At 43.4% G+C, this 22,420-nt stretch overlaps 2 protein-coding genes across 4 annotated transcripts in view; both read left to right on the top strand.

The window, feature by feature from the left end:
• The window catches only part of kcnq3 (potassium voltage-gated channel, KQT-like subfamily, member 3), a 59,078-nt gene that overhangs the window by 15,793 nt on the left and 20,865 nt on the right, over positions 1-22,420 (top strand). The gene's annotated exons all lie outside the window — the stretch shown is intronic.
• Positions 5,992-8,316, top strand: LOC116720959 (tripartite motif-containing protein 16-like). Its single transcript, XM_032564484.1, has 2 exons — positions 5,992-7,243; positions 7,644-8,316. Exons 1-2 carry the CDS (start codon positions 6,059-6,061, stop codon positions 8,124-8,126), a joined length of 1,668 nt encoding a protein of 555 aa, XP_032420375.1. The 5' UTR covers positions 5,992-6,058; the 3' UTR covers positions 8,127-8,316.

Genomic DNA, 22,420 nt, shown 5'->3' with positions numbered 1-22,420 from the left:
GGACATTATAAACTGTTTTATATAATGAAATAAAGCTACGGTAAATGTAAATATTGAAAAGTCCATTCATCTTATAAGTGTGTGATAAAAGCTATTGTTTTACTCAGTATGAAAATATATGATTCTGCATCTTACAGAATTTAACAACAAATAGATTAAGTAGTTTCAGGTAACCTCAGCCAATCACAATATGGTTTTCTTTTGTTTAGTATTTGTTTATTTTTTGTTTAGTTTTATGTATTTTTAGCCTCCCGATCCACATTTTATTCCAGTAGATGGCGGTAATGCACATGCAAGTGTTGCTTGCGAACCGCCATTAAAATAAAGAAGAAGAACCTCAGCCAATCACAGTGGTTGTCCCGCCCCCAGTTTGCGTTTCGCCTGCGCTATGCTAGTTAGCAGCAGCGTTGCTGTGATGGGAGAAGCTAGCTAACCTCGTAAGTTCATGAAAGTAGCTTGTATGCTTTGATATTATGATATTAATACTGAAAGCGTGAGGTAAACCGTGTGAGGAGTCTCTGTATTTGATGTAACAGACAGTTTCCTGACCTAATGAAGAATCATATTGGCGACTTCACGTCAACCTCTCGACCCCGTTAGCTGCTATGCTAGTTTGGACTATTGTAAACTCCATTGAGCTATGCTAAAACAGTTAGCATGTGGACTCTGAGTTACAGAGCAAAATAGAATGGGGAAAATCTATAATTACTCAGACTATGTGGCTAAATTTATTTTTGCATTGTTCTTTTTTTTTATATTAGTAGTCATGTATTGTGTTTTATTACCTTTAGCTGTTTTTCAGTATTAACTGAATGATACTAATTCATTTTGGTCCAATTTAATTCGAATAAATAAATTGTACAACAGAAGTATAAGTGAAATATGAGTAATGTGACGTTTCAGTTTTATTTCATGGCAGTTAATTGTTACGGTTTTTCATAAAGCATGAGTGTAATATAGTTCTGACCTTATCCATAGGTCAGTTTGTTATATTATCAAGATCTGAGAAGTGAGACTGGATCCAGACTGTAGATGCTCCATTCATGGATGGCGACCCGTTGGCCATTTGAACAGAACCTATAGTGACAGAACCCACAGTGTGGTAGGACAAGCTGCATTCACAGATCACTGGGAGGGAATCTACCAACCTTACATTTACAAACTGGCATATCACAAGACAACTAAAGACCAGGATCAAACTTTTATTTTGGGTAAACAAGGTGCACACGTTTCTTTTGTGTCTTTTGAATATAACATATTTCTGATATGATGTGTTTTTTGTTGTAGTTTCTTATCCTCCTGGCCTTCCTAAGATTTTCTGAACTGGCCTAAAGCAAATGTAATATTTCCAGTAGTTAACACTTCCTTTTATTCATGTTACCTGTTACTAAGTGATGTGTTACTGATTACATAATGACATATTGGCCAGTCAAAGTCTCATGGCAGCAAAATATCACATTAGCACAAATGAAATTGTCAAAATGCTAAAGATCACAGCAACATTATTTACCTCGCACATTTTTCCATACAATGCAGTCCTAATTTTTATGTCTATCATGGGATAAGCTCCACAACATTTATAATGGAGCTTTTTAACATTTTGGAGCAGTTGCATTTATAAAATCCTGATCTGTTCTCACACAATTTGATGATTGTCATTAGTTGTCCAGTCCTTTTTAGTCCCACTGAATGGTAGCTGGACTGGCACTCAGAAATTAGCACTCTTTCATGCATCAGTATGCAGATTGGTGGGTAATTTGGCTTCAGCTGCTGCACCAAAAGGCACATTGATATGTTCCAGGAGGGAAACTGGAATCAAACCCACAACTGCAGCCCCCTTACAGAGCGCTAATGAAATCCAGCTTGACCTTCTCCAGGTGCTGGAGGTTTGCTCCAGGACAGAGAAGAGAGGCCTCCTTCCTTTCAACCTGACAGACCTGCAGACTGTGTGTTCATAGTGGTGTGAAGACGCAGAGCCGGCTGACATTTTCCAGCCGTCCCTGGTTTCTGAATTATTGATCACAGGCTTCACATCTCTGTCTGTGTTTGTCCTCCTCAAACGCTCCATCGGTTGTCCACCCAGCTGCTGCTGCCGCCTGCCAATCAGCCTCTGCTCTGGTTTTATATGAAGGTAAAGTCCATGTGCAGAGTGCTCCTCTGCTTTCATCCATATATACTAGATAAATATAAGGGTGAGGTAGCATTGTGTCTGTGAGACCTACTTCTCTTTTGTTGCTGTTCTTCAGGACCGGTGTTTGAACTATTTTCTCAGGGATGCGGTCGACTCTCTGCTCTTTTATCAGCCTCTTGTTGCCATGCTCTCAGCTCCCCGCCACCAGCTGTCGGTTATTTCTGCTTCTATGTTCCTTTCTCGCCTCCCGCCAGCCTTTTATTTCTGCCTCTCGCCCCACTTTTTTTGTTTTTCCTCTTCCAAAGCCGCCAACTCACACACATCTACTGCTGGCAGCCTTTTTTACATCCTTTTTCTGTATTTTTTGGATTAGCTGGAATATGCTTGGCAGAGTTTGGTTTCACCTTATTAACTAGCACAGAAAAATCCTTATGACTTTAGTTTGTGATTGCATTGGCATGAAGGTGATTCCAGGCAAAGCGATGGACACAAGCAGATGTTTTCTAATATGAAGTAGCATATGAACACCTTTGCTGTCTGTGTTTGGTTTAGTTGCTGTTCATCATTATCATTAATACATAAAATCTTGCAGCCTTTCTTAAAAGCCCTTTCACCAAGAATGAGTTCAGTCTGTTAATTGTTTTGACATTGTGAACGGCTCAGTTCAGACCTGTAGTCCATTTGGAAGTCCGATTGTTCACATCAGTACAACTGTCGCTTACATGGACTGTGGAAAGGCGATCCCAGTGGGAATATTCATGCAGAAGAAGAGTAGGAACCATTTGGGGTGGCAGGTAGCTGCACTGAGGTCAAGGTCACGGCCAAAATGATTCCCATTAGTTTGACTTGAGTTTTTTCCACAGCTACTTGGGATCCCAGAGGAGAATGAAGATGGACCCAGTAGAGAAAGGAAAATCTGTTTTCCTTTAGATTTTGTTCCTAACATCAAACAGGTGGAAGACTACGGATCACTTGAAGGTGGTTCACAACAGAGTTGTGTTTTTTTGTTGATGTTTGGTAATAAGCTTCTTCGGTCGACTCACCACCCTGACTGTCTGCGAGGTTTGAGTATCCTTGATCTGGGGAACTCTGAGGAGTGAATGAAGAAGACTTCACACCTTAGCTTGCTTTGTTGCACTTCAACTCTCCGTTTTTGAAAATGGACTGGTCAATGCCAGGCAGGTACAGTAGTTGCCTACTACCACCAGAGTGACATCACTAGAAGCTGCCAAGTATAAACTGAAGGTAAGGCAAGCAGCTCGCCACCACGTTCCTTCCAAGATTGCCAGGATTAGGGAGACGGAGACCCCATCCTGGAGCCAGGCCTGCGTTCGGAGGGGGGAGCTGGTTAGTAGGCGCCTGGTGTTTGAGCCTGGAGGCCTGGGGCTTAGCTGAGCTCAGCCTCAGCAACATTACCCCTCTGGGGAACACTAAGGTTGGATGTAATCTGAGAATCTGGTGCCAGTCAAGGATGGATGCCTTAACTTCCTGATTCCTGCATCAAGAGGTTTATTATCCAGCCAATCACAGCCCAGGTAAGACGTAATGGAGGATTTCCAGAGACTCAGTTCACCTCAGTGGAAGAGCTCAGGTGTTTTCTGTACTCTAAATGTAAATCAGTCATCAACACGGATAAAAAAACTCACCTATGAATGAGCTCAAGTGTCCTGACTCCAGTAAATTTTTCCTTTTGTAGCTTTACGTCTTTGTAAGCAGAAAACCTGAGTTTTTCTCTGCAGATCCAAGTCACCAAGTAAAAACCAGCTCAGGTTTTTATGGGCAGTGTTTCAGTTTTCTTTTCCTCCTCCCCGAGCTGAAGCGCCTGTGAACGGCTGATAAGGCCGTCTTCTTCTCTTACGTCCTGCTGGTTCAGCACCAGTCCCACCACCACTGTGATTCGGTTCCGGTTCCAGTGGTTATTGTACATAATCGCCTCATTTCAGCCTGAAATCTGCAATGTTTGGTCTTTAAAGTGATCAGAGCACCTTGTTGAAGTAAAAGACTGACACCGGGTTCATGCATTGAACAGAACCGTGACCCGATGTTTTCCCCTGAGACGACAGCGGTTTGCTGACTGCATCAATGCCTGCCTATATTTAGCAGGTTGGTGGGTGTGAGGGCTCGGATCAAGATGTGTGTGTGTTTGTCTGTAATGAGTGTGTTTTGTGCTTCAGCAACAACACGATGACACAGCCGAGTCCCAGTTGCTAGGCAACCCCAGCTAAAACACTCGGCAGCGTTTGCTGCAGCAGGTTGCAGAGCTCCAGAGGATCACTGTAGATCCTGGAAATCTCAGCTCTGAAAACAACAGTTTGTTTCACACTCAGATTATCTGTAGACGTGGGATTTAGTGACACAGCATGACGCTGCAGATTTACCGTCCGTAGAGACTCCAACTGTTCCTCGAGTCAGAGGAGGAAACGAAAAACAATACATTTTAAAATCTGAATAAAAACATCATAGTTTAAAATAAAGATCAGAAAGAAACTGAAAAACAAAACGTTACTGAGAGAACAGGCAACCGCCAATGAAGTCAACTGTTTGTTTCTGGAGAGCTCTATTTTGGCTCCAAACTTTGACTAGGCCTTTTTTTTTCTTATGTAAATCTGCTGCTGTTGGAATCAGTCCAGTTGGTGACCGAGTTTGGGTCAGGTTTCTGGAATACTTTGGTATTCAGAGGAAATCCTGGTTGCAACGTTCACAAAGCAGTCAAATGAGACCCAAATCCAACTTTTCTTCATGGCAGTCTGAATACTGGTTCTGAATGACCCATTTTCTATCTTTTCACCCAAAACACAATCGAATTTGTGCCACTTCCGCATCTCAGCCATGTTGCATTTTATCCAACATGCATCATAATTTGGTATCAGAAGAGGCCAAATGCAGTGAATCTGAATGAAGCAATGGTTGTGATGATGCTGTCAGCTCCTGATACTGAATACATTTAAAATCGATCCATGGATCGATTATTTCCTCGGTAAACAGAGCGCTGCTGTGTGACGTCTGCATTCTTCTTCATGGTGCTTTAAGGCTGTAAATCATTCATACCCAAGACGGATTGCAGTGGCATTTTATTAGTTGTATAAATGACCACAAAAAAATCAGATTTCAGCAAAAATAATAAAAATCTGAACTGAGCATCAGGATCTGCTGTGTGAACGTAGCCTTATTGAGTCAGAGGTACCCAGGACCTGTGGGTACAATCAGGAGCGATATCACTGTGAGAGGAGGAAAACAATCCCACATCACCTGCCCTCCTCCACCATGCTCATCAGCTGGTATGACGGGTTTCTGCTAATCTGCTGTTTTTTCTCAACCAAGGCCTTCTCCTTGAACACTTCCTAACTGCCGTACTGGTTCAGCCTTTCATTAATCAACACCGAGTCGCTGAATATCCTGGTGATCAGGTAATCAGTTAACAGTCAACATTCTCGTGATTTATTGTGCAGATCCAATTAGATTGACTTTGGATATTCACCAAGTTCTCTTCTCATTATATAAGAGAGCTTATCATTTCTTGGAGTTGACATATTTACTTGCCTTAGTTCATGTCTTTGAAAAATACATATCAATTACATTATCTTGTCCCTGTTTTATCTTCTAATTTTCTAATAAGGTTTGAACTCGACCTTCCATTGTTCACTAATGTTATTTGTAGTTTGGTGTTTTGAACAGAAAACTTGTGAAGACGGTTAATCTTTAAACCTTATCATTTTGAGCCCTCTTCTTCCTGGAATCAAAGTCTGATATTCCTCCCACTTCTTCCTGCTCAAACACACCTTGAAGCTGGGAGGAGCCAACACCTGCTGAAGGTGAAAGCTGATTGGCTGCAGCCTCTCTGCACTGACACGTTTGTAGATCAGAGCTCAACCGTGTTTTTGGTCCAAGGAGTTGAAACTCACACAGTCGCTGTGACTGAGAGCAGAAATGGAGCAGAATCAACTAGACCAAGAAACTTTCTCCTGTTCGATCTGCCTGGATCTACTGAGGGATCCGGTGACGATTCCCTGCGGACACAGCTACTGTATGAACTGTATTAAATCCCACTGGGATAAAGAGGATCAGAAAGGAATCTACAGCTGTCCTCAGTGCAGGGAGACATTCACACAGAAGCCTGCACTAAAGAAAAACACCATGCTAGCAGCTTTAGTGGAGCAGCTGAAGGAGACTGGACTCCAAGCTGCTCCTGCTGACCACTGCTATGCTGGACCTGAAGATGTGGCCTGTGATTTCTGTACTGGAAGAAAACTGAAAGCCATCAAGTCCTGTTTAGTCTGTCTGGCCTCTTACTGTGAGAAACACCTTCAGCCTCATTATGATGTGGCTCCTTTAAAGAAACACAAGCTGGTGGAGCCGTCCAAGAACCTCCAGGAGAACATCTGCTCTAAGCATGATGAGCTGATGAAGATGTTCTGCCGCACTGATCAGAAGTGTATCTGTGCTTTCTGTTTACTGGATGAACATAAAGGTCATGACACAGTGTCAGCAGCAGCAGAAAGGACTGAGAGGCAGAGAGAGCTGGAGGAGAGACGAGGAAACATCCAGCAGAGAATCCAGGACAGAGAGAAAGATGTGAAGCTGCTTCAACAGGAGGTGGAGGCCATCAATCACTCTGCTGATAAAACAGTGGAGGACAGTGAGAAGATCTTCACTGAGCTGATCCGTCTCCTCCAGAAAAGAAGCTCTGATGTGAAGCAGCAGATCAGATCCCAGCAGGAAACTGAAGTGAGTCGAGTCAAAGATGTTCAGGAGAAGCTGGAGCAGGAGATCACTGAGCTGAAGAGGAAAGACGCTGAGCTGGAGCAGCTCTCACACACAGAGGATCACAACCAGTTTCTCCTCAACTACCCCTCACTGCCAGCACTCAGTGAGTCTACACACTCATCCAGCATCAACATCCGTCCTCTGAGACACTTTGAGGACGTGACAGCAGCTGTGTCAGAGCTCAGAGAGAAACTACAGGACGTCCTGAGAGACTCATGGACAAACATCTCACTGATGGTCACTGAGGTGGATGTTCTACTGTCAGAACCAGAACCAAAGAGCAGAGATGAATTCTTAAAATATTCATGTGAAATCACAATGGATCCAAACACAGTACACACAAAGCTGGTTCTCCATCCATCCATCCATCCATCCATTTTCTGTTCACCCTTGTCCCTAATGGGGTCGGGAGGGTTGCTGGTGCCTATCTCCAGCTACGTTCCAGGCGGGAGGCGGGGTACACCCTGGACAGGTCGCCAGTCTGTCGCAGGGCAACACAAAGACATACAGGACAAACAACCATGCACACACACACACACCCCTAGGGAGAATTTAGATAGACCAATTAACCTAGCAGTCATGTTTTTGGACTGTGGGAGGAAGCCGGAGTACCCGGAGAGAACCCACGCATGCACAGGGAGAACATGCAAACTCCATGCAGAAAGACCCCGGCCGGGAATCGAACCCAGGACCTTCTTGCTGCAAGGCAACAGTGCTACCAACTGCGCCACTGTGCAGCCACACAAAGCTGGTTCTGTCAGAGGGAAACAGGAAGGTGACAGCGATGAATCAACCTCAGTCTTATTCAAGTCATCCAGACAGATTCACTGATTACTGGCAGGTTCTGAGTAAAGAGAGTTTAACTGGACGTTGTTACTGGAAGGTGGAGTGGAGAGGGAGAGTTTTTGTATCAGTCGCATACAAGAATATCAGCAGAGCAGGAGGTGGGAATGACTGTGGATTTGGAGGTAATGACAAATCTTGGGCTGTAAATTGTTTCTCAGATGGTTATCAATTTGGTCACAACAACATCTGGACCTCCGTCTCAGGTCCAGTTTCCTCCAGAGTCGGAGTGTACCTGGATCACAGAGCAGGTATTCTGTCCTTCTACAGCGTCTCTGAATCCATGACTCTGATCCACAGAGTCCAGACCAGATTCACTGAGCCGCTACACGCTGGAGTTTGGTTTCGCTGGACTGGAGACACTGTAGAGTTCTGTAAACCCACATAGATTTTCTCTCTGATTGTTGGTCAGGGTTCATTGTTCTTCTCTGCTCTGCTATTCTTTATTTTTCTGGTTTAAATGTCATTGTCTGTGTTCCAGGAGTCATAAAGTATATCATGGCTGATTTTCTTTTCTTTAATTTTTATATAACCCTGAAATATTTCTCCATGGGCTGCACAGTAGCCTTGCAGCAAGAAGGTCCTGGGTACGATTCCCGGCCCGGGGTCTTTCTGCACGGAGTTTGCATGTTCTCCCTGTGCAAGCGTGGGTTCTCTCCTGGTACTCCGGCTTCCTGCCACAGTCCAAAACCATGACTGTTACCCTGTGACAGACTGGTGACCTGTCCAGGGTGACCCCGCCTCGCGCCCAGAACGTTAGCTGGATAGGCACCAGCACCTCCCGACCCCACTGGGGACAAGGGTGTTAGAAAATGGATGGATGAAAATCTAAACTTCTCTGCTGTTCTAAATCTGAATGTCTGCTGTTTTTTCTCTCTGGCTTTTTTCAAGAAACTCAAACAAACAACTTAGACCTGATGCTGTTTTCTATTAAATACTTTGGATGTAGATCAGAAAAATAAATGTCTGCTGTTCTTTCTCTCTGGATTTATTCACTTGAATAACATGTTTTACATCATGAAAACCAAAAAATTACAAACACAACATATAGTCAATAGTTGTGAAAATAACAGACATCATGTTTGGTCAACTGCCAATCATGAATACACATCAAAGGATAATCAATGTTCCAGGTCTTATTAATCACAAGCAGCTCTAACCAGGTGGGGTTTTAGCCAGGATTTAAAGGAACTCAGTGTTTTGGCTATTTTCCATTTATCTTGTATGTAGTATACAGAAGCTGAATGCTGCTTCTCCATGTTTGGTTCTGGTTCTGGGGATGCATAGCAGACCAGAACCAAAAGACCAGGGAGGTCTGGAAGATTCATACAACTCCAGCAGATCTTTTATGTAGTTTGTTGCAAAGCCATTCAGTGGTTTATAAACCACCAACAGTATTTTAAAGTTTCTTCTCTCAGTGTAAGGACTGTAGACCTGGGTGATGTGATCCAGCTTCCAGGTTTTAGTCAGAACGCCAGCAGCAGCGTTTTGGATCACCTGCAGATGTCTGATTGATATTTTTAGGCAGATTTGTAAAGACACTTGCAGTAATTAATGCGACTAAAGATAAATGCATGGATGATCTAGATCTTGCTGAGACTTTAGTGCTTTAATCCTGGAAATGTTCTTCAGGTGATAGAAAGCCGACTTAGTAACTGATTGTAAATGAGACGGTGTGGAAATCAGAATTGTTGTCCGAGTGTCAATGTGAGGCACAACAGCTTTCACAAGCGGAGCGATGCGACTTTCACTTGATATACATGTAAAACTATCAGAAATGGCTTTGGGTTTATTTCAAACGTAGTGGACACAAAGAGAGGTGGTGAGAAGGTTTAAAGAGAAAGAAGGAAATGAAAGTAAAAGAGAGAAAGAAGTAGACAGAATACAACACCCTAGACATCTGCTCCTAAATAAATAAATAAAAAAGCAGAAAGTTGTCCCGCTATGACCCGCAGAGGTCAGTGGCAGCCTTTCAAGTTGATCTTTGACCCTGAAAACCTTCCAGCTTTTCTCTGCACTGCGCTGAAGTCCTGCTGAGTCCAGTTGGAAACTAACAACCTTGGTTAATGAAACGTAGCTCAGAAAGTCTCTGTTCATGTCAGAGCACTGATGGGCCCTCAGGACGAGGATCCTCCCGTTGAAATGGCTCCCAGCCAGACTTTGATCATCCTGTGAAAACCGTTTCACTGCTTTACATATTAAAGAGGATTTTAGGGTATAAAGAAGCATTATTGCTCTGATTCCAGTTGAATAAAGTTAAAGCCAGATTAAATCAGAGTTTGAATAAAAGTAGGTAATGAGATGTAATAAAGTGTCTCAAAGTCACCCTGTGAAACCTGCACTTCTGATTTTAACTGCTAGAGGAGAAAAGGAGGAGCAGATTTGGAGGAGGGCAGGACTTCTGGCGAGGAGACGCGGACTCTGAGCCAGCAGAAGGATCTCCGGATTAATTAGCACCGGACCTCGGGCGGTTCCCGAGCCAAAGCTGCTGGTTCTGGAAGTTAGCAGTTTGATCCAGACATTGAGCTCCTTTATCTGCCCGCTCACTTTCCTGAAGAGGAAAAGTGGATTTTTAACCAACGGACGACTAAAAGTGTGATCACACAGGAGGGAGAAAGATGTGGAAGAATTAAAGAAAGTAAATGCAATCTGTATTTTCTAAACATAATAAGGATTTAAAATAACTGAGCTATTTTTTTTTCTCTGCAAATTTTGCATAAATCCAGCAATTGGGCAGCGCCTCCCATGACGGCCGCAGCCTTCGACGCCTGTGTACCTATGTAGACACCCGTCTTATGTCTGATGTCTCTTGTTCTTTGAACAGTCTGTACTGAAATGTCAGTTTCCCCACTGGGAGCCTAAAAGGTAAATGGCTCCAACTTCTGGACCATTTGAGTAGAAACGGTTCTGAAGAAGACACTGAGCACGACTTCCTTCTTTATGAAATGGAAACAAAAATGGAGTGGCATCAGATTTTAGTGGTTGGAGAATTTCTCTTTTGTCTTGGCAAAAAAAAAAAAAAACACGACTCATTTCGTCCTCTAGTGCTAGGCTAACGTGTTTGTTTTGGTTGTATTTACCCAGAATGCCCTGTGCTGTAGTCCACTTCCTGCTTTTGGAGCGGTTTCTGGTCCGCTTGGTGTTCACATGTGCATTCGAACTGAACCAGAGTCCGTTTCAACTGAACCCAGATTGAGGTTTGTATGAGACCCAAAGTTCGATTACGCTTTCACACCTCCCCAAACGAACCGGACTTTCTAGGCAAACAGGCTGGAGTTGGGTTAAAGCGGACTGAACAGGACTGTGGGAAATGCAGCCTATGGCATCGGACCTACAGGATTAACAAACCCTGATGGAAAGGTGGTTATAAAACAAATTTTTATGACTTTCAATTATTAATTTCACATCTTCATCCTTTCTATCATAGTTTTGGTCGTTTCGTTCCAACCTTTTCTGGATGTTTTGTGGTTTTTTTGTTGAAAAAGCATTTAAAATAATTTTCTATTATTTCCTCTGCATCTGCAGAAGGAAGTGTGTTTTATCCGAGTCCAATGACTGACAGCCAAAACTATGATGATGGATAACATTCACCATTATAATGATGAATGACAGTTGCAGCTGTTCTGTAACTTTATCTTCAAGCGACTCACAATGTCTCATATTCATAAGAACCAACTGTCCAGATGTGGATCCACCACCATCAGTGGAGTTACACAAGATCTTAAGAAAATATTAGATTTAATGAAATTCATCACCAGTTTGAAACAAATGGGTACAAAAGGAAGAAAACTTTAAGGTAATAAAATAGCTGTATGTTTTCTGTTGCTCTGTTTTCAGACATACATGTGATTTAGTATTGAAAATAACTGCAGACCTATTGTATGTTTTTTAGTTGCTATTCACCAAAAACTGGAGACATTTCTGCATTTTTCTGCCTTTTTCCATCAACAGTCAGAGCTGATTGTTCTGTCATTCTGAAAGTAGCATCTCTGTCTTCCCGTCTCCGGTTGGACGCGGGTTTGTCCCTGGAGGACTCGGACCAGCTCAGCATGTCGCATCGATAGCTGTGGAAGCGTTTTCCTAGACGGAGGAAAGCAGCAGAAGCTGCCGGTGGCGTCACGCTGACTGTCCCTCTGAGGCTTCAAGCTGCCAAAACGTGGGCCAGATAATGAGCGTTTATCTCTAACTGTCCTGAAATGTCTCCTTTAAATAGGCGGTAAAACCTGCAGAGTTCTCCATGAGGAGACAGAAAGACATTTACATGCACAAGTTGGAGCAGAAAACACTAATTTATCTCAGAAATAAGAACACTGATGGATTAATTACATGCAATTATACTTTTAATATGAAAACACGGATAGTATTTTATTTTTACAGTTGTGTGAAATATTAACTCGTATATTTAAAGTTTACCAGCACGTCTTCATCAGACCAGTGTTGTGATCTGCTGCTGCGTTTACCTGCAGTGTGTGGAAACCAAATATATTCATATTTAATCTGAATTATTTTTCTGTTCAAAATGAGAAATATTATTTTTCTGTCTCACATATTTGGGATGTTATTTAGATTTGCACCACAGAAATGGGTAAATATTACTGTGAAACATAGAATTCACCTCCAGATCTGCTTTTTTACTGATAAACTGACTAAATGTGTTATTTAGGTTTGTATCTTTACGTTTCTGTGCAGAGGAAGCTACTTATTCAGGACACAGCAGAGAATAGTCGGCATAAAACTCTCCAACATCAGAAAGAAGTCTCTAGATTTGTTGGATGGGTCTGGAAAGTCGTTGAGTTGCCAACAGTTGTTTTGTCTTGACCTTTTTCCACTCAACTCTACACTTGGCCACGCCTCTCAGCGTCTCTTGGCTCCGCCCACTTGTCAGGGGCGGGGCTTGGCATCCATATCTGGTTCTGACCTGGTGATGTTGGACCCAGCCAGTTTAGTTCAGTGTTTGGGTTTTCCTCAGTGATCCCTGCTCTCCAGTTATCAAGGATCAAATGTTCTGCAACTTTTATCTGCGGACTGAACATGTCTGGTGTGGATGCAGCCTGTGTGCAGGGCGATTATAAAAATGGTAGAAACTTTTCTTTAAGACAGATGAGCATCATAGAAAAAACAATCAGATTAATTTGAATATGATGTGGGATTAATGTGCCGAACATTGTGCTGCTTGTGCTGTTCTGGTTTTTGTAATGATGTTGAGTCTGAGAAGTTATTCAGCCGTGTTATTTCTGACAGTGATTTATTTTACTGTGCTTGTAGCTTCAACACTGTAATATAAGAGGAGACAGCAGTGACGCTTCTAGTGTCCAAATCATGTGACTCTAATGTGTTTTTGTCTTTTTATCCTCATTATCTTCATTTACCTCGGTGATGCATCCATTCCTCTCTTCCCTCTCGTCTCTCGTCTGGGTTGCAGAGGAGCAACTTGTATGTAACTTGTTGCAGGACATGTTGTGTTTTCATGTTATTTAGTTTCAGTCACAAAAAAATTTTCTAAATTCGCCAAAAAGCCATGACTAAACACAGAAACTGCTTCTACACTGAATCCTCCAAACGCTGAGACCTGAGACACTCCGACCCGGAGATCCGACCAGCAGGATCAGCCGAAGACGATCAATCCAGGTGACAGGAAGTCAATTTAACAAGCTCCTCCAGAGCTGCACTGCTAAGACCTCCGTCTCTCTGCTGCGGCTCGTTTACAGCTCATGTAATGATCCGGCGTCGCTGCGTATAGAAAAACTAAATGTTGCCTCTCTGAGGCATAATGAGAGGCGCTGCTGCAGCCTCCGTGGTTCTGCAGGTGCAATAAAGTCAGCTTACAGTGTGAAATACGGCCTGCAGCAGGAGACCTGCAGGACAGCTGCAGCTTAAATAGTCCAATGACTCAGTTTCTGACAGGTTTAAGGCTCCGGATGCGACGCCGCGTCCCGGTGGACGTTCAGCCTGACCCGGGACAGAAACGCGGCGCTGCTGAGACGGTTCTGTTGATGCAGGACCGTCTGGACCCAGAAAACAAGCTCAGAGCAGCTCTGGGATCCAGGAAACATGGAGGAACCGATGGAGAACGCTAGAAAAGTTCTGCTGGGTTCAGGTTTCCTCTGAGAGAAATTCAAAATTTACAGAAAAACTAAAACATAAACAGCTTCATTTAATATTTTTCTGCAGAGAGAAAACACAAGTTTAAAAAAACGTGACGTCTTTAACATCAAAATAGTTTCAGCTACACAAGCGTCCGTCACATTTAATCAAAACCATATCGACAAGATGAGCAACATTTTCGAGTCAAAAACCTTTTCTGACTCTGATCATGTTTATCTGTCAAAGAAATGAACTGAAGTAAAAACATCATTTTAGTTGTTTTGTTTTTTTAAGGCTTTTAAATCACTTGAAGTTCGGTTCTGTTGGATTTGGACGATTTGATTACAGATAATAAAGGGATGTAAATACAATACTTGTTTCTGAAATTTAAAATTACACATAATCTTCTCTCAGCATCGCCTTCAGTCGTTTTCAGAAGCCGGCGTTGGTTGGAGGAGTTTCATCCTCTGGGTTTTAGATTTCATCTTAAAGAATCTCTTTACATCTGGATTCTTGTTGGTAATCAAAGGAAAATAATCCTGCAGGAGATCAGAGTAAGAAACGTAGCCGAGTCTTTGTCCTCCATGTTTATGAAGTAGCAGAGAAATAAAACGGCAGAACGCAGCATCAGGAGTTTCAGGAGAATTCATCAGAATAAAAGGCAGAAGCTGCTGAACGTCTGCTTCCTCCTCTGATTACCGTTTTCACTCGCTGCATGCTGAGCAGATCCAAAATGACTGCATGACGGGAGGAAGGAGGGCCGAAAGGTTTCCAGTCGCCATGGAAACTAAAATGCCAAACGCAGCAGTGCGTCGCTCTGAAGGAAAGATGGAGGGAAAAAATAACAAAACGGCCCGATTAGATGTTGGACAACAATCATCATCATCATCAGGGAGGATTTATCTGTGATGCAGCAACTTAACAAGCTGGGAGAGAAACAGACCAGTGATCCCAGTGATCCCAGTGATGGAGGACTGGTGGTTCTGAGAGGAAATTCCTTTGATTTCGACGTGACGTCATCACCTCGGGTTGTTTTTGTTGCCATAGTAACCATGTTCCCATCTGACTGTCATGCAGATTTTAAGTAAATATTTGAAGTTAGTCGTGTTTCCATCTACTGGTTTGGAGCGAATCAGTCAGGATATGAAACGCGTGATGTCATCAGATGACGCTGCGCATGGCTGCAGTAAACAGGAAGTAGAGGTTGAAACCTGGCCTGGACCAAGTCTTAGAAAAGTAAAGTTTTCCCTGTGAGCCGGAGAGTTGGACCTCTGACCCGCCAGCAGGGGCAGCGTTCGCTGCGTCAGAGATCATTTGGTAAATGTGTTTCACTTTTAACACTTCAACCTTTTCAGAAAAGTCAAATCTCAACTTAAGGGAGCATAAAATGTTTTTTGTTAAATTGAGGAAATTATTTTTAATTTTTCTGTTTCCATCAACGTTTTTTAATGCGGTTCTTCAAAATGCGAATAAAAAACGATGTGAAACACGTCCAGTGATCACCATAACTCCACATGAAAGGTTTTATGACAGATGAATAAATTTTTCCCAGTTAGAGGACAAAGTCCCACATCATGATCCCTCCTCCACCATGCTTTGGAGTGATATGCTGATATGCTTTTTCTATTTGCTGTTCATTTTGGCCAAACAAATGAAATTGTTGTTGTTGTTGGTTTGTAAAGCAGGTCCGGCAGCCATCTTGTTTTTAGAGAGAAGAGGTGTTCTCCTTCAAACAGTCTTACTGGTTCAGTGTTTTACTAACTGACCTTTCATGACCTTTCACCTGCTACCTGTGGTTTATTTAGTGGTTTATTATTTCTTAGTTGTTTTAATCTGCAGTAAATTCCTGCTTGTCAGAGGAAACATTCAGTGACCTGATTCCTGCAGACGGAGCTCGTCTGTTGGACCTGTTGGACGTCTCCATGTCCTCACAGTCCCACTCTGTCCTCGTCACATCACTGACACCCCAAGCTGACAGACTGGTGTTGGCTGACTCCAAGAACCTCCTGCAGATGAGACGCAGGAGATCTGTCTGCAGCGGAGCAAATTTAATCACAACCAGCATTAAAACTCAGGAAATACATGAATGTTATTTATGGCATTCATATAAAAATGTTTGTACATTTATTGATAAATAAAAAGTGACCGGCCCCTAACCCAGACTGTTTTACCTCTCAGACTTTAGAGCCAGAGTGTTTGAGCTCTAAGGATTCGGGTGGAGCTGTAATGCAGAACCAAACCAGTGAAATGAAACTCGTCTTTCTCTGCTGTTCCTCACGGAGGAGCGAACTGACGATGAAACCACAGAAACATGAAGCCGTCTGTCGGTGAGGAGGGACGCAGCTGCGACTTCAGGCTAATTAATCAGAGGAGGATCAGAGGAAAACTCCTCGCTCTGCTGGGACCGACTCCTTTACGCCATTAAATGTCAAACTTTTTAGGTGTTTATACTCAAACAGCCGATTGTAGTTAAACTTCCTCCTTTAATTCAGACATGTTGATGCTTAAAGATCCGTCCACATGCGGCGCCAGGCTGTAAATAAGTGACCCCTCGTCCCCCAGGGCGTAAAAACATCTGAGCATCATGAAGATGAGCCACGAGACCAACTGGGAGAAGTGACCTTCAGAGCCTCATTATTCATGTCTAATTCATATATTAACATATTCAAGATCAGCTGTGCCTTTGCATGTATGAGCAGGTTTATGAATCTGTGGTTAGAAGATCTGATGATGGTCAGAAATCAACAGCAACTGTTCAAGCTTTGATTTATGAAACAACATTTGTGGAAAAAACTGCAAATAATGGAACAAACATTCACAAAAATGGATCCATTCTTCTGCTTTGAAAGCTTTTGTTCGGGTTGGATGGGATTCGCTTGTTGGATCCGTCTAGATTTATAACTAATCCCAGGATTTATGCTGCTGATAAACTGCTCTGCTGTATGAACCATGAATCCAACCCTTAAACATTCATCTGAGGAGGTGTCACAGCAGTCCTCATGTTTCTCTTTCTCATTGTGCAGACCAGTAAACCCCAGCAGAACCAGAAGATCCAGTAGAACTGGAGGTTCCCATCCTGGATCTCCGAGCAGAGAAACAGGCTGAGCTTTGATTTCATGGAGCCTCAGAGCTGCGTCTCCGTCCGCTGACGTCACCGCCGGCGCTCCCTGCGGAGAACAAGACTCCTGCATTAGGAGGCGAAGCTCTCTGACGTGTCTGATCCGAGATAACGGTTCTGGGCGCTGCATCGTTAATGGACCACGCGTCTAATCTAATCCAATCTAAGTCTGCAGCAGGTTTAAGCATCGTTTTAAAGAACAGGATCCCAACAGACGGGTGGTGGAGATCAGGGTTCGGCTGAAGGATCATGAATGATGCAGAACACGTCTGACTTTTCACCACAGTGACTCCGTTCTGTAAGCTAGCAGAGACACGGATGAAGATCTCACACAGGTCAGGTAAAGGTCAGCATCAGCCAGCCGACCTTTCAGAACAACATTTTAGGGAAACTTAGTGACTCGTTTTCACAAAGAGCCTGGATGAACCATAATGTGGTTCTTCAGGGAACAACAGGCTGCTGATTGAGCAGCAGCTGCGTGTTTGTGAAACCCGGTGATGGGTCCAGGACTTATGGAAGGTCCTGGTTTAGAAACGTTCTCAAAGAAACAAACGATCCTGAAATCTGAAAACTAGGGCCAGGATGAACTAATTACAGTTTTACAGAAGTTCTGAGCCGGAACCTTTTGTGTTTGCATGTTTCTGGTACGCCTGTAAATCTGCCGCACAAGCAACAGCCGCTAACAGTTAGCGGCTTCTCTCGGCCCACTGGAGGTTCATTTCCTGACCCGGGCCGTGTTCGCTACAGATCCACTTGTTAAAACATTTAAATTATTGCTCAACACTCATCTGTCTCACGTGAATGAAATGTTCTCTAATGGTTCCTGTTTGTTGAGAAGGAGGAAGAAGCTGAAACATTTTCTGAAATGAAAACTGGACGTGTTTTCAGTTTCTCTGCTGTAACCTGTTGGAGGTGATGAAGCGGTGAATGCTGCTGGACTGTTTAATAGCTTGAAGCTTTTATCATCAGGTTTTAGTTTTGTGTCGTTCTCTAATCGTTTCCTTTTATTTCTACGTTTCTTCACAAAGTCTCCTTAAAGTAAGGATGACTTCATGCGTTCAGACGGCCTTTTGTTGATTCTGTCTGAGGATTTTCTGTTTACTCGCTCTGAAAGGCGTCCAATCACGCCGTGCCGCTCGCTGTGCGACTCGTCTGCCACGCGCTCGTCGCCATGGAGACACTGACAGCGGAGGTAAAGCCGGTGTTCCCTGGCAGCAGGGAGGAAGACGAGCAGGTGTCGCCATGGTGATGGGGAACGGGAGGGATGCTCCAGTGAGCAGCTGTTGCCATGGAGACGCAGAAAGCATCTCGTGTGCAGGAGCAGAGAGGATGGAGTGATGCTGCAGCTCGTTCAGCTCAGAGAGGAAACAGGAAGCTGAGAAACGCTGACATGACGTTTGACCGGGAACACCTGAGAGATTTCAGAGAACCAGAACGACTTCCTTCACCTGAGAGATTTTCAGTTTTATCAAACCGAAACACACACAAAATAATTTAGAATACGATTTTTATTTATCAGCTTTTTGTCTTTTTTAAATATTTATTTGTTCAAATTAGAGTGGCTTTCACATCTAGACCAATAGACAGCAGGTGGCGCTGTTAAACAATAATAATGATAAAAGCCTGTAAAGTTTTAATCAGCAACAATATTGAATATAATCACCTTTTAGATCCTTCATCTGTTTGATTACTGCTGTTGGTTTAAACAGTAAAACCAGTTTGTTTACTGCAACAATAAGACAAGATTGATTTATGACGGAGGACCAAAACGATCAATACTGAGTGGAAAGCAGATAAATCATCCGCTGCACTGGGAGGATCCTGGATCCTCTGGTTGTTTCTGTTCCTAACCATGCAGACCCGATAGGTTCAGCTCTGGGTTTGGGATAGTGTCCAGTTTATGAGACAAACTGTCTGGATGTGTCTCTGCAGGTAAATTCAGACAACAGTCAACCTGACCTTTTAGTCTTCGTGAATAGGAAAAGGTTAACAGTGTTTTAGTCATAAATCCTGCAGTATAATTACAACCAGACCTTGTATTTAACCCTTTACCTATAGATACTCTGTTAGCACCCTTTAAAAACCCAAAGCTGAACTATTCAGTGGACATCCTGTAAGGGCCCCATAGGGACCTTATTGGGACCCATAATTACCAAGTGAAGCCCCAAAGATATAGCATAAAAACCCAATGATACTCAATAGTTACACCATGAACTCTTGGTAGAAAGTTTGATAATGAGTTACAACAAAATTTAATTTCTGTTTGGGATCAATGAGGTATTTTTGAGTTAAGTTGACTGTATGAAAATGATTCCCTTCTCTACATTACTCTGGAAAGAATAAAACGTTCATTAAGAAGGATAAGTAAATATTGTTTAAACAATGTTTCCTCTTAGATCACACACATACTTCCCCAAACTTTACTATCTGAGGCACCTGAAGTTCCCCTTTCTGTGATTTTACAACCTCCTGTTCATTTTTACTCAAGTCTTACAGAACAGCTGAATCACCGATGTGTTGAAAAATGATGTGACTGAAACTTAAACATGCAGGATGGATGCCGGCGCTCCAGGACCCACTTTGGGCACCACTGCCATAAGTAAACCCACCCCATTGGTACCACATAATTATTCTCCAAATATCCCATAAGTGAGCCCGAGGTGCCTGATATGCTCCGCCAGTTATCCTATAACGGAGAAGCTTTGGGTGGAAATTATTTCTCAATTGCTAATTATAAAAGACGCATGAAGACGCATGAATTGAAGCACATCGCTGCGTCCAGGAGTCCCACTTCTCCAAGTTGACCTTTTAGTTTTTCGGAGAGCGCCTGACTGCCGCTGCTGCAGACTAAATGAGCTGCTGAATGTGACAAAGTAAACCCGTTTCCATCGGCCCAGACGGAGGGACAAGGCGACAGACGTCAGAGTCAGTGAGGCGAGAGCAGTCTTTGTGCTAATGAACAGCTCTGCTGGACGCCTGACACTGATTGCTGACACCTCCTCCTGCCAAGCCAGTAATGGCTGCCTCGGCCTCGAGGGCACTCAGGTGACAAATCCCAGCCTTTGGCAGGCCAGCCCATCGGAAACTCGGTCCGGACGAGAGCTTGGCGCTGAATTACGCAGCTGGGAACTGTTGAAGGTACAAACTGTACGTAGAGTCTCATCTAAATGTGTGATTATGGCACAAAAACAGCCAAAAACCTGCAAAACTACATGAGCTGAAGAGTCTGAAGCAGATGACTACACAGTTTATTGACCTGATTAACACTCACACCTTTTGTTTTCAGGTAACTAAACACTCTAAATATATTTTAAATGATTTTGAGTTGCCAAAGATAAAGTGCTGGGTTTGGTGCATTGTTCCTGAGCTTCTGTAGCAAAGGCACTTGGTTCTGACAACTCAAGGTACCAATACATGCAACTTTGTACTTACAGAGTACTAACAAGGATTCTGCTGCGTTATGTAGTGGCTTGTTACAGGGTGTATACAGTTACACTTGCAGGTACTTAAGGAGAACTTGGAGGGTAGCCAGTTGTCATTTCTCATAAATGCTTATTTTAAATCATTTTAATGTTTAATACAAACTTAAAATGTCGCCATAAATTTGTTAAAAAATATTGATGGCCAAACTCAACATGTGCATCTGTAACAAGCAACTCCACAACCAAATCGTTTGTCTTTAACGGCCCAGTTTCAGATGTTAGCCTCATATAGAAGCAAAAACCTGGAGCATGTCATGAACAGACAAAAATGAAGTCAGAACAACAACCAATATTGAGAACAGTACAGCAGAACAGGAGTGAAGGCCTTTCAGATGTGACTGGATGCTCTGGGGTCCACATGCCAACCAGGGACCTTGAGTTTTATCTGAATTAAATATTTGTGGAGGAGCTGAAGTATCTTGATCTACTGTCCTCCCCTCATGTGTCATCACAAGTTTTGGGCCCGGCATGGTGGACCTGAAGTCGAACAGTCAACGCGGGATCATGTGGTTACTGGATGTTTGCTGTCATACTGACCTTCTAGAGCCACGAGACTCAGAGCCGAGTTCCTGTGAAACACGGCGATCAGGGCCCAGAAGAGCAACTATTACGAGTCTGGATGAGGAGGAAATGATGTTTGATGAACTGCAACATCTCATATTATGTTCCATGTTATCAGAAGCCAAAACAAGCGGAAGACGTTGGTGGGACGTTGCCCGCTGCATTGGGCCAGAACCGATCAGGAGGATTTCAGTGTTTTGGTCCGACTGTGCCTACTTCCTCACAGCTTTGAACAAATGCTTCTCAAAACGATCCATCATGCTTTCTGGGTGAAAAACTCACTTCTGGAAGTTGAGGAAGTGGAGCGAGATTCTGACCAATCACTCAACAGTCTTGCATGCAGAGGGGGGGAAGTGGAGCCAGGTGGAGTTGTGGCAAGAAGGGCCGGACGACAAAATGACAAAACCTTCGTCAACGTGAACCAGTTTTGATACTTCGGCCCAATGATTCAGAGTCATTGTGGGGTCAGAAGAGCGATCATGCAGGAGAGACTCCAAGTAGAGACGTTGCTTCTCCACATAAAGAGGAGCTGTTTGGGTCGGCTCAGGCATCCAGTTAGGATGCCTCCTCAACGTCTCCCTGGTGAGGAGGAGACCCAGAGGAAAACCTGAATACGCCGGAGGAACTACGTCTCCCTGCTGGCCTGGGAAACCCGAACGCTAGATGATGGCAACCTCTGATAGATTCATTTTATTGCAGTTTGTTTAAGGTGTTCAATAATTCATGTGAAACTCGTAGCCTTACTGAGGAGCATCACGCATTATAATTATCCGTAACTGTGATGTTTTTGCTAATAGTTAAGCTAACAGGCGCCCATCCTACCTTTAGCGCTCTCTTCAAGCTTTCAAATGGATTTTCTTGTGATGTGAAAAACAGATTTTTGGCTCTGATTTTCCTTCCTGACCTCCTTCTTGTGTCATTAATGCTTGAGGTAGCTTCACATTTATTCTAATTTTCCACTCTCACTCTCTGGCAGCTGGTCGGGGAGTTGCTCTTTGTCTCCCTGCAGGCAACAATAAGTTGCTGCTTAGAAACCGGGTCAACCCGTCTGATTTCGTCCCTTCTGGAAACACAGACAGAAGCTCGTCAAAAAGCGAGCCAGACTCAGATCCTTCCCCTCATGTGAGACTTTTACCCAGTGATTTTTCATCATAACGTCTTCGGTTCTGTTAATAACTTCAGAGTTGGGCAGACGAACTCGGCTGATTGATGGATGAGCTGCGAGTTGGAGGAACGCCGATGATTGATGAGCGACGGACGCCCTTTAGGAGTGACTGATCAGGCTGAACGTCCTCAGTACCAGAGGTGAAACTCTGTTTCTGGAGTCTGCTGGTTAAATACGCATCCATTTCTCTAAAGTAATGATTCAAAAACGTCAGTGACAGTCCAGCCCGTCTTAAATCACTTTGAGACAACTCCACATGTAAAACCAGTTGG

This window comes from Xiphophorus hellerii, chromosome 6, assembly GCF_003331165.1.
Source record: "Xiphophorus hellerii strain 12219 chromosome 6, Xiphophorus_hellerii-4.1, whole genome shotgun sequence".
In the NCBI taxonomy this organism is placed as follows: domain Eukaryota; kingdom Metazoa; phylum Chordata; class Actinopteri; order Cyprinodontiformes; family Poeciliidae; genus Xiphophorus; species Xiphophorus hellerii.
The sequence above is the reverse complement of the archived record's forward strand: the minus strand, read 5'-3'. Positions and strand labels throughout refer to the sequence as shown.